The sequence below is a fragment of the Procambarus clarkii genome, chromosome 4 (assembly GCF_040958095.1).
Source record: "Procambarus clarkii isolate CNS0578487 chromosome 4, FALCON_Pclarkii_2.0, whole genome shotgun sequence".
NCBI classification, from domain to species: Eukaryota; Metazoa; Arthropoda; class Malacostraca; order Decapoda; family Cambaridae; genus Procambarus; species Procambarus clarkii.
The window spans coordinates 13881021-13894787 of NC_091153.1; the positions used below are offsets into that span (position 1 = coordinate 13881021).

Consider the following 13767-nt stretch of genomic DNA (forward strand, 5'->3'; position numbering starts at 1 on the left):
AATTGATTATATTTGATCAAAATATGGGTTCGAGGCATTTATAGGTCAAGCGCATGAGCAGTTGTGTCCATGTAGGTTTAAATGATCCCGTTGATTGGGTATAACGTTAGTAGGATATGCTTAGATTTGTGTAAAGATCTGGTGAATGGAAAGACATCGTTGCTGGGATTTTAAATTAATAAATGTTCTGATTATATCAGTGGTGGTTTACTAAAATAAAATTAAGTTAAAAATAGTCTTACAAAATAATATAAAGTCTAATAGTTACACTTCGGACGTATGTTATGATTTATGAAGCTCTGATGTGTCTACTTACGAGATGTGCGCCTCGTAAGGTCGATCATAGTGGTTTCCAAGTTCGCTAATAAACACTTGAAGAGCTCACAGGCGCTGCAAGGGTGACCATAAGAATGATATTCTTGGACGATCTCGCAGCGCTTCGTCGTCCCTAAACTATTTAGTGAATGCAGACTCTGTAGCCAGTGATCAAGGAAATGGGAACACATCTCGTAACTGAATTAGTCTTTGATCTTTGTGTCCTGGACTCTGTTGAAATGGTCCAAGACGTTTGTAAGTTTTGTTCTTTATATAAATGCGTTTAGGGCCATGCGCGTTATTTTGTTTAGAAAATGTAAGCTGAGGAGCTACAGGTCCTCCCCAGTATAGGTTTACCCCTGTGTATGTACTAAAGGATTTGTAAATATTATAACAAAACAATGTAATTAGGTTAAATTCATTTGACTTTAATTAAATTCTAGTTTCCACTTGCTGGACCATTCTTTCTGTTTGTCCAATCCATCTTGCTACTGCTTCTTAAAATCCTCCTCATAATTTTTGCATCATCAGCATCGTTCAGAGGTATAAGTCTATTCCATTTGGAAGATCTTTTTCATGTATGAAATGATACAGGATAGTTCAGGAAACTCAAACTTGTGGGACTCTGCTAGTGACATCGCACTACTCTGAGATCTCACCCCTCACGGTAACTCATCGTCTTTTGTTGCATAAGTACTCCTTTATCAAGTGGCTTACCTTCTCCGTCACTCTTGCCTGCTTCTCCAACTTGTGAACTAATCTCTCATCGGGGAACTGTCTCTAAGATTTTCTGACAATCCAAAAATTTGCAGTCTGCCCGCCATTCTCTTTGTCTAATTTATGTCGACTGGTCTTAGAATTCCAATTAATCTGTGAGGCCTGATTTACTGCCCCCTGATCCCGTACTGGTGGTGCTACAATGTTCCTTCACTCCAGATGTTCTACTGATATTTATGTTAAAAATTTTCTATATCACACTCACACAGGCACACTGTGTGTACCCACCAAGTTGTGCTTGCGGGGTTGAGCTCTGGCTCTTTGGCCCCACCTTTCAACTGTCAATCAATTGGTGTACAGATTCTTGAGCCTACTTGGCTCTATCAAATCTACATTTGAGACTGTGTATGGTGTCTGCCTCCACCCAATCACTGCTTAATGCATTCTATTTATTAACTACTCTGACACGGAAAAATTCTTTCTATTGTCTCTGTGGCTCATTTGGGTATTAATTTTCCACCTGTGTTCGTGCTCCACGCGTTCTAAAGAGTTTGAATTTGTCCGCCCTGTTAATTCCCCTGAGAATTTTGTAGGAGTTATCATGTATCCCCTTACTCTTCTGTTTTACAGTGACGTGAGGTGTGTGTATTCACCTTGTTGTATTCACCTAGTTGTGCTTGTGGGGGATGAGCTATGCTCTTTCGGCCCGCCTCTCAACTGTCAATCAATCAACTGTTACTAACTACTACTATTTTTCACACATATACATCCCCCCGGAACCAGCCCGTAGCAACTGTCTAACTCCCAGGTACCTATTTACTGCTAGGTAACACTGGCATCACTGTAGAAAACTCCGCCCATTTGTTTTTCCGGTGGTACCGGGAGATCAAACCCCGGTCTCTGAGTCCACAAGTCTAGAGCGCTGTCCACTCAGCCACACACACCCTGTGTGTGTGTGTATGTGTGTGTGTGTGTGTGCTCACTTAGTTGTGCTTTCGGGGGTTGAGCTCTGGCTCTTTGGTCCCGCCTCCCAACTGGTGTTTAGATTCCTGAGCCTACTGGGCTGTTAGGGCCACAATGGGTCGCAATCCAGTTCTTGATCGATGACCCAAAGTACTAGTATCCGACCCCAGGTCGGTAGTGGCTTTCAAGGAGTAGGATAGGTAATGCAAGCAATAAAATGGGGGGAGCTGAAATGAACACAACACTTCATCCTCTATCAATATATTCACTTAACTTATTACCTCTTTCCCATCACCGTAAATATAAAATATAAAATTAAATAATATTACTACACGTGGATATTTACATGTGTCGCTCTCAAATAGGACACTAAGCACTCCTCGATGCTAACGCGATGCACCCTTTGTCAACTTCCGTGTTTCCTCAACATACAGTACCGTCCTCAACCAGTACTGGGAAACACCAACGAGTCTACCCTGGCCATGCGCCAGTCTACCGATGGTATCACTAGGTGCCTCTTGTGACTGCCCACAATCCTCTCCAGCCAAGTGCTGGCAGAGAACTTCTGCCACCCGCTGATGGGGACACTACACGGACAAATACAGGGGTAGCTAACCCCTGGCAAGAGCCTCTAGCGGTGGGCTAGTAACTCTCCTCAAAAGTACCTCTCTGTCGGTCGTCTCTCCCTTCGGCAGTCCTTGGGTTACGCCGACTCCATATACTGCCACTCCACTGGCAGAAAGCAGATACCACACAGTTCCTCTTCGGCGGCAGCTCACTTAGTCGTCAAGCAAAATTAAGTAGAGAGAGAGATTAGGCTGCCCAGGGTAGACTGCTTTTCTCCTTACCACTGCAGCCCTACGTCGCCTCTGTGGATACAGACACGTCATCAGTAAACTAGCCGGTACTGGTGGAACTAGGAAATACCACTTACTGTCTCTAGCATTGACATTCAGTTCATATCACAACAGATGGATTTCACCAGAGGTTATCACAGCGCCTCCTCTGGCTGACCAAGGCAGGAATCTTGAGCCTTTTGCAGGTATTAGACAGCCGCCACCAGATGGCACTGTTCACATTACATCCGATACCGTGGGGGTGAGGGAGCAGACTCACAGATGGCGCTGACGTCGCTTCTCCATACTCCGACGATGTAGTCGGGTTCTTGACATGGGTTCTATCATATCTACATTTAAAACTGTGTATGGAGTCAGCTTCCACCACATCACTGAATAATGCGTTCCATCTGTTAACTACTTTGACTCTGAAAAAGTTCTTTCTAACGTCCCAGTGGCTCATTTGGGTACTCAGTTTCCACCTGTTTCCCCTTATTCGCGTACCACTCGTGTTAAACAGTTTATCTTTATCAACCCTGTCAATTCCTCTGAGAATTTTGTAGGTAGTGATCATGTCTCTCGTTACTCTTCTGTCTTCCAGTGTCGTGAGGTGTATTTTCCGCAGCCTTTCCTCTTAACTCATGCCTCTTAGTTCTGTGTGTGTGTGTGTGTATGAGTATGCTTAGATCACGAAAAACCGTGATGAATTATGAGAAAATGTATAACCAAAAAGGAAAACGAAACATGAAATATCTGAACGCTTTGGTGTATTTCAACACATACACCATTACTGCTACATCCAATAATCTGAACCAAATATGTACATGAAGAATTTTGTTTAAGTTTCAACACCTTATAAGACTGATATCTCCCACCTTCTGGCAAGTGAGTGTGTACAAATAGGCGCAATTCAACAGTGGATATAATAGACTGGTATAAGAAGTGACTATTAGTGCCTATGCTGTGGTTAGGGTGGCAGGTCAGGCGGTCATGTATAATATTCATGGGGCTGTCACCTAGTCCAAGCTACGTTACTGGGGGTAAAAGAAATGTAGATACAGTTAAGTATACAGAGAGAAATAAACATATTCTAGGGTTATTTCATAAGGTGGTTATTTTACACCTAGTTCTGAATGACAGTTATTAGTTATGATCTTAATGTGAAACATCAACGGGAAGTCTTACGCTAACCAAAGCTCCTGTTAATTGTTTCAGTGACATATATCACGACAGGTGTGATTTCTGTGTGTATATGATCTTTCTGTTCTCAGCTTTGCAATATTTGTGTTGCAACAGTGATATATGAGACCCATAATGTTGCCACACACGTAAATGTTTTGTCCTCTTGTCCTCGTGTCTTTGTCGTCACAACTTATTCAGCACTTGTTGTTGTTATTGTTCACAACGTGTGTCGTACTTGACGTTGTCTTTGAAACTAGTTCTGTACTCTTTGTTTTCCACTTTTTTTTGTACTTGTCGTCGTCTTCACAAAGTGTTATGTACTTGTCGTTGTCTTCACACAGTGTTATGTACTTGTCGTTGTCTTCACACACAGTGTTATGTACTTGTCGTTGTCTTCACACAGTATTATGTACTTGTCGTTGTCTTCACAAAGTGTTATGTACTTGTCGTTGTCTTCACAAAGTGTTATGTACTTGTCGTTGTCTTCACAAAGTGTTATGTACTTGTCGTTGTCTTCACACAGTGTTATGTACTTGTCGTTGTCTTCACACAGTGTTATGTACTTGTCGTTGTCTTCACAAAGTGTTATGTACTTGTCGTTGTCTTCACACAGTGTTATGTACTTGTCGTTGTCTTCACAAAGTGTTATGTACTTGTCGTTGTCTTCACAAAGTGTTATGTACTTGTCGTTGTCTTCACACAGTGTTATGTACTTGTCGTCGTCTTCACACAGTGTTATGTACTTGTCGTTGTCTTCACACAGTGTTATGTACTTGTCGTTGTCTTCACACAGTGTTATGTACTTGTCGTTGTCTTCACAAAGTGTTATGTACTTGTCGTTGTCTTCACACAGTGTTATGTACTTGTCGTTGTCTTCACAATTTGTTCACAACCCGTTGTGTGTCTTGGCGAAAGATGCACGTAATTTTATTGGTGTAAATAACATAGATTTAATGAATATTTTTTGTTTAATATGAAAAAAATACATTTATTAATATAGAGTACACTCTACCTTCATCAACACCAAGACACAGCGCCCACAGCCCCACCCAACTTGACTACATAAGTATTAATGAATTACAGAACTCCTATGCATCGTCAGTTGTATCCTCTGATTTTTGTCTGTAGGGATAACGTTTCTATTAACAATATCTTTCAGGACCCTGAAAATCAGAGGATACAACTGACGATTTACTATAAAACCAGAAAAACGGCCAGCCTACTCCTGAGAAACTCTCCAGACACAAAACAGAACGCTTTAAAAGACACTAACGTCGTCTATGCCTTCAAATGCCCTCTTGGGGACTGTAAGCTCCAAAAAAAAACAGTATACTGGCAAGACAACAACATCTCTTTCTAGGCGTTTAACGATGCATAAGCAACAGGGCTCCATTAAGGAACATATAATCTCTTTCCACAACCAAACCATCGCCAGAGAAATCCTAGTAAACAACACAGAAATCATTGATAGATACAGCGATAGCAGGCGGCTTGACGTTTGCGAGGCATTACACATCAAGAAGTCAACACCAGCAATCAACAGCCAATTAATGCACAACTATATTCTACCCACCTCACGACTCCGCTCCAATATAGAAGCATCAAGAAATATGGACCAATAGGCTTTCTACAATCACTTCTATTCAATTCCCATTGTTTCATGTTCTGGCTTGTGTTGATGAAATTAATACCTTATTAAATACCATCTCACCCCATCCACCACACTCAAATGTAGATATAAACAAAATCGGAGATGTGTAAGTTCTATTCAGTTGTGTATGTGTTAACTAAAGTCTTTGAAAATGTAATAAGTTTTACGAAACGCGCTCAAGTGTCGCGTCAGACTAGAAATAAAAATGAATATTGGAGAATTGATTTTTTAATTACCTCCAACAGTGAAAAGAAATGTACGAAAGATTGAGAAAATTCGTGTTAGAATTATTAATCTTACTTTTTCGGTCATATTTAATAATATATGTCTACAGGAAAGACTGCTACCAAAATATACTATATATATATATATAGAATATAGTATATATATGTTGTTGAATATGACCGAAAAAGGTAAGATTTATAATTCTGACACGAATCTTCTCAATATTTCTTATGTTTTTCTTCACTGTCGGTGGCAATAAAAATAACAATTCTTCGAAGTTCATTTTTTTAATTGTCTGACGCCTGAACGCGTTTCGTAACTCGTATTACATTTTCAGACTTAATTTACACACAAATTCTTCGTACTTATACTCTATTGGATGAGGTGATATGGTACAAAAGTTTTGGGTGAGGTGACAAACACAAGACAGAACACGAAACAATGGGTATAAATTGGATAAGTGAACATATGAACGGAAGTAACTGCAGAAGGCCTATTGGCCCATACTTCCTCTTGCTGCTTCCATATTGGTTCGGGGTCTTGAAGTAGGTAGAATATAGTTGTGCATTAATTGGCTGTTGATTACTGGTGTTGACTTTTTGATGTGTAGTGCCTCGCTTATGTCAAGCCGCCTGCTATCGCCGTACCTATCGATGATTTCTGTGTTGTTTGTTAAGATTTCTCTGGTGATGGTCTGGTTGTGAGAAGAGATTATGTGTTCCTTGATAGCTCCCTGTTGCTTATGCATTGTTTGTCGTCTAGAAAGAGACGTTGTTGTCTTGCCTATATACTGAGTTCTTTGGGGCTTACAGTCCCCAAGTGGGCATTTTAAGGTATAGATGACGTTAGTCTCCTTCAGAGCGTTCTGCTTGGTGTCTGGCGAGTTTTTCATGAGTAGATTGGCCGTTTTTGTGGTTTTATAATAAATTATCAACTGTATTTTCTGATTTTTGTTTGTAGGGATGACATTCCTATCAACAATATCTCTCAGGACCCTTTCCTCCGTTTTATGAGCCGTCAAAAAGAAGTTCCTGTAAAATAGTCTAATTGGGAGTACAAGTGTTGTGTTGGTTGACTTTTCAGAAGTTGCATGGCGTTTTACCTTTCTTTTTATGATGTCTTCAACGAGACCGTTAGAGAAGCCGTAGTTGACTAAGACCTGCCTTACCCTATAGAGCTCTTCATCGACTTTTTTCCATCCTGAGCTGTTGCTTAGAGCACGGTCGACGTAAGCATTGACAACACTCCTCTTGTACCTGTCTGAACAGTCACTATTGGCATTGAGGCACATTCTTATGTTGGTTTCTTTGATGTAGACTGTAGTATAGAAGCCTCCGCTCCTATCCGTGACTGTTACATCTAGAAAGGGTAGCTTACCCATTGTTCTCCATCTTTTACGTGAAACTACCATGGCCCGTGCTCCGCGCTGTAAGTCGACAAATTCCTTGGGAGACTTCAAGTTGAAAGCACAGGGTACGTAAGGAGTCAGCAACCCGTTGAGTCACTTGAGTCGAATTCATATATATTCCTTTATTTTTTTCCTCAGGTTCCAGTAGGAAGGTTATTGATATGAAGGAGGATCCTGGGGGTGGTCCTGGAGGCGGTGGTGGTGGAGGTGTCGTCAGCGGCATTAGGCTGGGACGAGGCATGGTTGGCGGGGGTCGTGTGGTGAGGGTCAGCAGCGTGGTGGGGGCCAGGAGCCCCGTAGACAATGGTTCCTTTGGCTCGTGTAACGGTGACCTTCTGACTACTACCTCCAGAGATTCTCTTCTGGGACCCCACAGCAAACTGGTGAGTCAGCGGTCTGGTAATTCGGTAACTATTGCTGAAACTGAATATGTCAGACACTATAACTGGTAAACTGGCTACGCCAGGAACTATAGCCGGTAAACTGGGTAGATAAAGAACTATAGCTGGTAAACTGGATAAGCCGGATACTAGACCTGGTTAACTTGACATTTCAATTATCCCCCACATAAAGGGAAGCAATCCTAGCATCACCAGTTTAACAGTAATAGGCATAAAATGATGACTAATGCAGTAACGTAGTAATAATCTACAAACGATGCAGTAGTTATTTTATCAAAAAAATTGCACTCCTGTTGAGAAGCAAAATTGTATATATATATATATATATATATATATATATATATATATATATATATATATATATATATATATATATATATATATGCAATTGACGATCACAAAACACTGATCATTTTATGCGGAAAATCCACAGAGAAATATGAAAGGAGGTGAACGTTTCGGCTTTGTTAAAGCCTTTGTCAACACCAGACTGACTAAGGAGAAGGGAGAAGGGGAGGATATATAGGCCGACACCTGACCAACCCATCCCTAGGGTTGGTCAGGTGTAATTAACCAAAAAAGGTATAGCTTAGCTTAGAATGGTCAAAGAGGATTAAGCGGTCAGAGAATAAGGATGAAAGATTAAAGAAAAGCCTCATGAACACACAATATATGAATATACAATTATAATGAGACATTGTAAGCCTATCAGAGTTGTTTCTTAAACTGTTGTGCAATATTATAACTTAAAAATGGATCAAGTTTGTACATTCCAGTACTAACATTAAGAAGATTTGGACACTGACTGATTAGAGCAGACTCAATCAAATTCCGTTCCACGAAATCCCCACAATTGGTAATGGTTTTTGCCCCATTCCAGTTAATATTGTGATCGCATAAACTCGTATGTAGATACAATGCATTAGACGTTTGGGCAGTTCTTATACTATAAGCATGTTGTGACAACCGCAATTGTAAGGACTTTCCTGTTTGTCCAAGGTACACAGAATCACAATCATTGCAGGGAATCGAATACACACAACCTGCTGTATCAGGAGAGTTTTTTATTAAATTGGATTTGATCGTACTATTAGTAAACACCAAATTTATATTAAGTTTCTTAAAAATCAGAGACAATTTTTCAAGTCCACTCGCATAAGGTACCACCAATGAGTTAATAATTTTTGGTTTCGCCTTAGGGACGTGATTATAAAACGTACGCTTGGCTTGTACAAACGAGAAATCCAAAAACCTCTTAGGATATTGTAAACTCTTCCCAATTTCATATATTTTAGCAATCTCTTCATCAAAAAACTCAGGGCTGCAAATCCTCAAAGCTCGTAGAAACATTCCTGAAAATACTGCCTGTTTAACTTTACTATGATGATTCGAATAAAAATGAACATACGACCCCACGTTGGTAGGTTTCCTATACACATTAAATTTGAACTTTCTAGTGACTCTATGAATCATAATGTCCAAAAACGGAAGAGTACCATTTTCCTCAGTTTCACAAGTGAATTTTATTACACCTGACCAACCCTAGGGATGGGTTGGTCAGGTGTCGGCCTATATATCCTCCCCTTCTCCCTTCTCCTTAGTCAGTCTGGTGTTGACAAAGGCTTTAACAAAGCCGAAACGTTCACCTCCTTTCATATTTCTCTGTGGATTTTCCGCATATATATATATATATATATATATATATATATATATATATATATTATATATATATATATATATATATATATATATATATATATATATATATATAATATATATATATATATATATATATATATATATATATATATATATATATATATATATATATATATATATATATTATTAAATATGTATTATTAAATATGACCGAAAAAGTAAGATTAATAATTCTAACACGAATTTTCTCAATCTTTCGTACATTTCTTTTCACTGTTGGAGGTAAATCAAAAATCAATTCTCCAAAATTCATTTTTATTTAAGACTAGAAATAAAAATGAATTTTGGAGAATTGATTTTTGAATTACCTCCAACAGTGAAAAGAAATGTACGAAAGATTGAGAAAATTCGTGTTAGAATTATTATTCTTACTTTTTCGGTCATATTTAATAATATATGTCTACAGGAAAGACTGCTACCAAAATATACTAATATATATATATATATATATATATATATATATATATATATATATATATATATATATATATATATATATATATATATATATATATATATATATATATATATATATATATATATATATGTCGTACCTAGTAGCCAGAACGCACTTCTCAGCCTACTATGCAAGGCCCGATTTGCCTAATAAGCCAAGTTTTCCTGAATTAATTGTTTTTCGACTACCTAACCTACCTAACCTAACCTAACCTAACTTTTTCGGCTACCTAACCTAACCTATAAAGATAGGTTAGGTTAGGTTAGGTAGGGTTGGTTATGTTCGGTCATATATCTACGTTAATTTTAACTCCAATAAAAAAAATTGACCTCATTCATAATGAAATGGGTAGCTTTATCATTTCATAAGAAAAAAATTAGATAAAATAAATTAATTCAAAAAAACTTGGCTTATTAGGCAAATCGGGCCTTGCATAGTAGGCTGAGAAGTGCGTTCTGGCTACTAGGTACGACATATATATATATATGTATATATATATATATATATATATATATATATATATATATATATATATATATATATATATATATATATATATATACATATATATATGTATATATATGTATATATATATGTATATATATATGTATATATATATATGTATATATGTATATATATATGTATATATGTAAATATATATGTATATATGTATTAATAATTATATATAGGATTAATAATTCTAACACGAATTTTCTCAATCTTTCGTACATTTCTTTTCACTGTTGGAGGTAAATCAAAAATCAATTCTCCAAAATTCATTTTTATTTCTAGTCTGAAGCGACACGAGCGCGTTTCGTAAAATTTATTACATTTTCAAAGACTTTAGTTCACAAATACACAACTGAATAGAACTTACGCATCTCCGATTTTATATCTACATATGAGTGAGGTGGAAGGGGTGATGTGGCATTAACACAAGACAGAACAAGATGTGGCATTAATAGGGTATTAATTTCATCAACACAAGACAGAACACGAAACAATGGATATTGAATAGAAGTGTTTGTAGAAAGCCTATTGGTCCATATTTCTTGATGCTTCTATATTGGAGCGGAGTCTTGAAGTGGGGTAGAATATAGTTGTGCAATAATTGGCTGTTGATTGCTGGTGTTGACTTCTTGATGTGTAGTGCCTCGCAAACGTCAAGCCGCCTGCTATCGCTGTATCTATCGATGATTTCTGTGTTGTTTACTAGGATTTCTCTGGCGATGGTTTGGTTGTGGAAAGAGATTATATGTTCCTTAATGGAGCCCTGTTGCTTATGCATCGTTAAACGCCTAGAAAGAGATGTTGTTGTCTTGCCTATATACTGGGTTTTTTGGAGCTTACAGTCCCCAAGAGGGCATTTGAAGGCATAGACGACGTTAGTCTCTTTTAAAGCGTTCTGTTTTGTGTCTGGAGAGTTTCTCATGAGTAGGCTGGCCGTTTTTCTGGTTTTATAGTAAATCGTCAGTTGTATCCTCTGATTTTTGTCTGTAGGGATAACGTTTCTATTAACAATATCTTTCAGGACCCTTTCCTCCATTTTATGAGCTGTGGAAAAGAAGTTCCTGTAAAATAGTCTAATAGGGGGTATAGGTGTTGTGTTAGTTGTCTCTTCAGAGGTTGCATGGCTTTTCACTTTCCTTCTTATGATGTCTTCGACGAAACCATTGGAGAAGCCGTTATTGACTAGGACCTGCCTTACCCTACAGAGTTCTTCGTCGACTTGCTTCCATTCTGAGCTGTGGCTGAGAGCACGGTCGACATATGCGTTAACAACACTCCTCTTGTACCTGTCTGGGCAGTCGCTGTTGGCATTTAGGCACATTCCTATGTTTGTTTCCTTAGTGTAGACTGCAGTGTGGAAACCTCTGCCCTTTTCCATGACTGTTACATCTAGAAAGGGCAGCTTCCCATCCTTTTCCATCTCGTAAGTGAAACGCAGCACGGAACTCTGCTCAAATGCCTCCTTCAGCTCCTGCAGATGTCTGACATCAGGTACCTGTGTAAAAATGTCGTCAACATACCTGCAGTATATGGCCGGTTTCAAGTTCATGTCGACTAAGACTTTTTGCTCGATGGTACCCAAGTAGAAGTTTGCAAACTGGACACCTAGGGGAGAACCCATGGCGACCCCATCTACTTGCTTATACATGTGCCCATCCGGGCTCAAGAAGGGTGCCTCTTTAGTACAAGCTTGGAGTAGTTTCCTCAGAATATTTTCTGGTATGTCAAGAGGAGTACAGGCTGGATCACGATACACTCTGTCGGCTATCATTCCGATTGTCTCGTCCACAGGTACGTTGGTAAACAGCGATTCTACGTCCAATGAGGCTCTTATCCCTGTGGCCCGTGTGCCCCGCAGTAAGTCAACAAATTCCTTTGGAGACTTCAGGCTGAAGGCGCAAGGAACATAAGGAGTCAGCAGGCCGTTGAGTCGCTTCGCCAGTCTGTACGTGGGTGTGGGTATCTGGCTAATGATTGGCCGAAGTGGGTTTCCAGGCTTGTGTGTCTTGACATTTCCATACGCATATCCAGGTTTATATTCCCCAATGATCTTTGGCAGGTGGAGTCCGGATTTCTTGGCGTTCACAGTTTCGATCAGTTTGTTGACCTTTGCTTTTAATTCGGCTGTAGTGTCCTTCGTTACCCTTTGGAACTTAGTTTGGTCAGAGAGTATGATGTTCATTTTCGCCAGATATTCGTCTTTTTTAAGAATGACATATATTGGCGACTTGTCACCTCTCCTGACAACTATCTCCTTGTTCTCACGAAAGCTTTTAGCTGCCGCTTTAAGCTCGGGGGACAGTATGGTGCTTCTGTAATTGCCTCGATTCTTTCCTCCTTCTGCAATAAGTTCTGCTTGTAAGGTATCTTTGGTAGTGACCTTCTTTTGTGTCTCGAGGTCGAATATGTCGTCCAACAGAATTTCCAACTCTACTTTCCGGGCCATCTCACTCGGTCTGGACATAACATGACAGTTTATGCCCAGATTTGACCTGGGCATAAACTGTCATGTTATGTCCAGACCGAGTGAGATGGCCCGGAAAGTAGAGTTGGAAATTCTGTTGGACGACATATTCGACCTCGAGACACAAAAGAAGGTCACTACCAAAGATACCTTACAAGCAGAACTTATTGCAGAAGGAGGAAAGAATCGAGGCAATTACAGAAGCACCATACTGTCCCCCGAGCTTAAAGCGGCAGCTAAAAGCCTTTGTGAGAACAAGGAGATAGTTGTCAGGAGAGGTGACAAGTCGCCAATATATGTCATTCTTAAAAAAGACGAATATCTGGCGAAAATGAACATCATACTCTCTGACCAAACTAAGTTCCAAAGGGTAACGAAGGACACTACAGCCGAATTAAAAGCAAAGGTCAACAAACTGATCGAAACTGTGAACGCCAAGAAATCCGAACTCCACCTGCCAAAGATCATTGGGGAATATAAACCTGGATATGCGTATGGAAATGTCAAGACACACAAGCCTGGAAACCCACTTCGGCCAATCATTAGCCAGATACCCACACCCAGGTACAGACTGGCGAAGTGACTCAACGGCCTGCTGACTCCTCATGTTCCTTGCGCCTTCAGCCTGAAGTCTCCAAAGGAATTTGTTGACTTACTGCGGGGCACACGGGACACAGGGATAAGAGCCTCGTTGGACGTAGAATCGCTGTTTACCAACGTACCTATGGACGAGACAATCGGAATGATAGCCGACAGAGTGTATCGTGATCCAGCCTGTACTCCTCTTGACATACCAGAAAATATTCTGAGGAAACTACTCCAAGCTTGTACTAAAGAGGCACCCTTCTTGAGCCCGGATGGGCACATGTATAAGCAAGTAGATGGGGTCGCTATGGGTTCTCCCCTAGGTGTCCTGTTT

At 39.5% G+C, this 13767-nt stretch overlaps 1 protein-coding gene across 1 annotated transcript in view; it reads left to right on the top strand.

The window, feature by feature from the left end:
• The window catches only part of LOC138370620 (uncharacterized), a 270501-nt gene that overhangs the window by 230334 nt on the left and 26400 nt on the right, over positions 1 to 13767 (top strand). The window contains exon 7 of the mRNA XM_069335180.1: positions 7436 to 7680. Within this exon, the coding sequence (XP_069191281.1) occupies positions 7436 to 7680 (245 nt within the window). The remainder of the gene's footprint in view (positions 1 to 7435; positions 7681 to 13767) is intronic.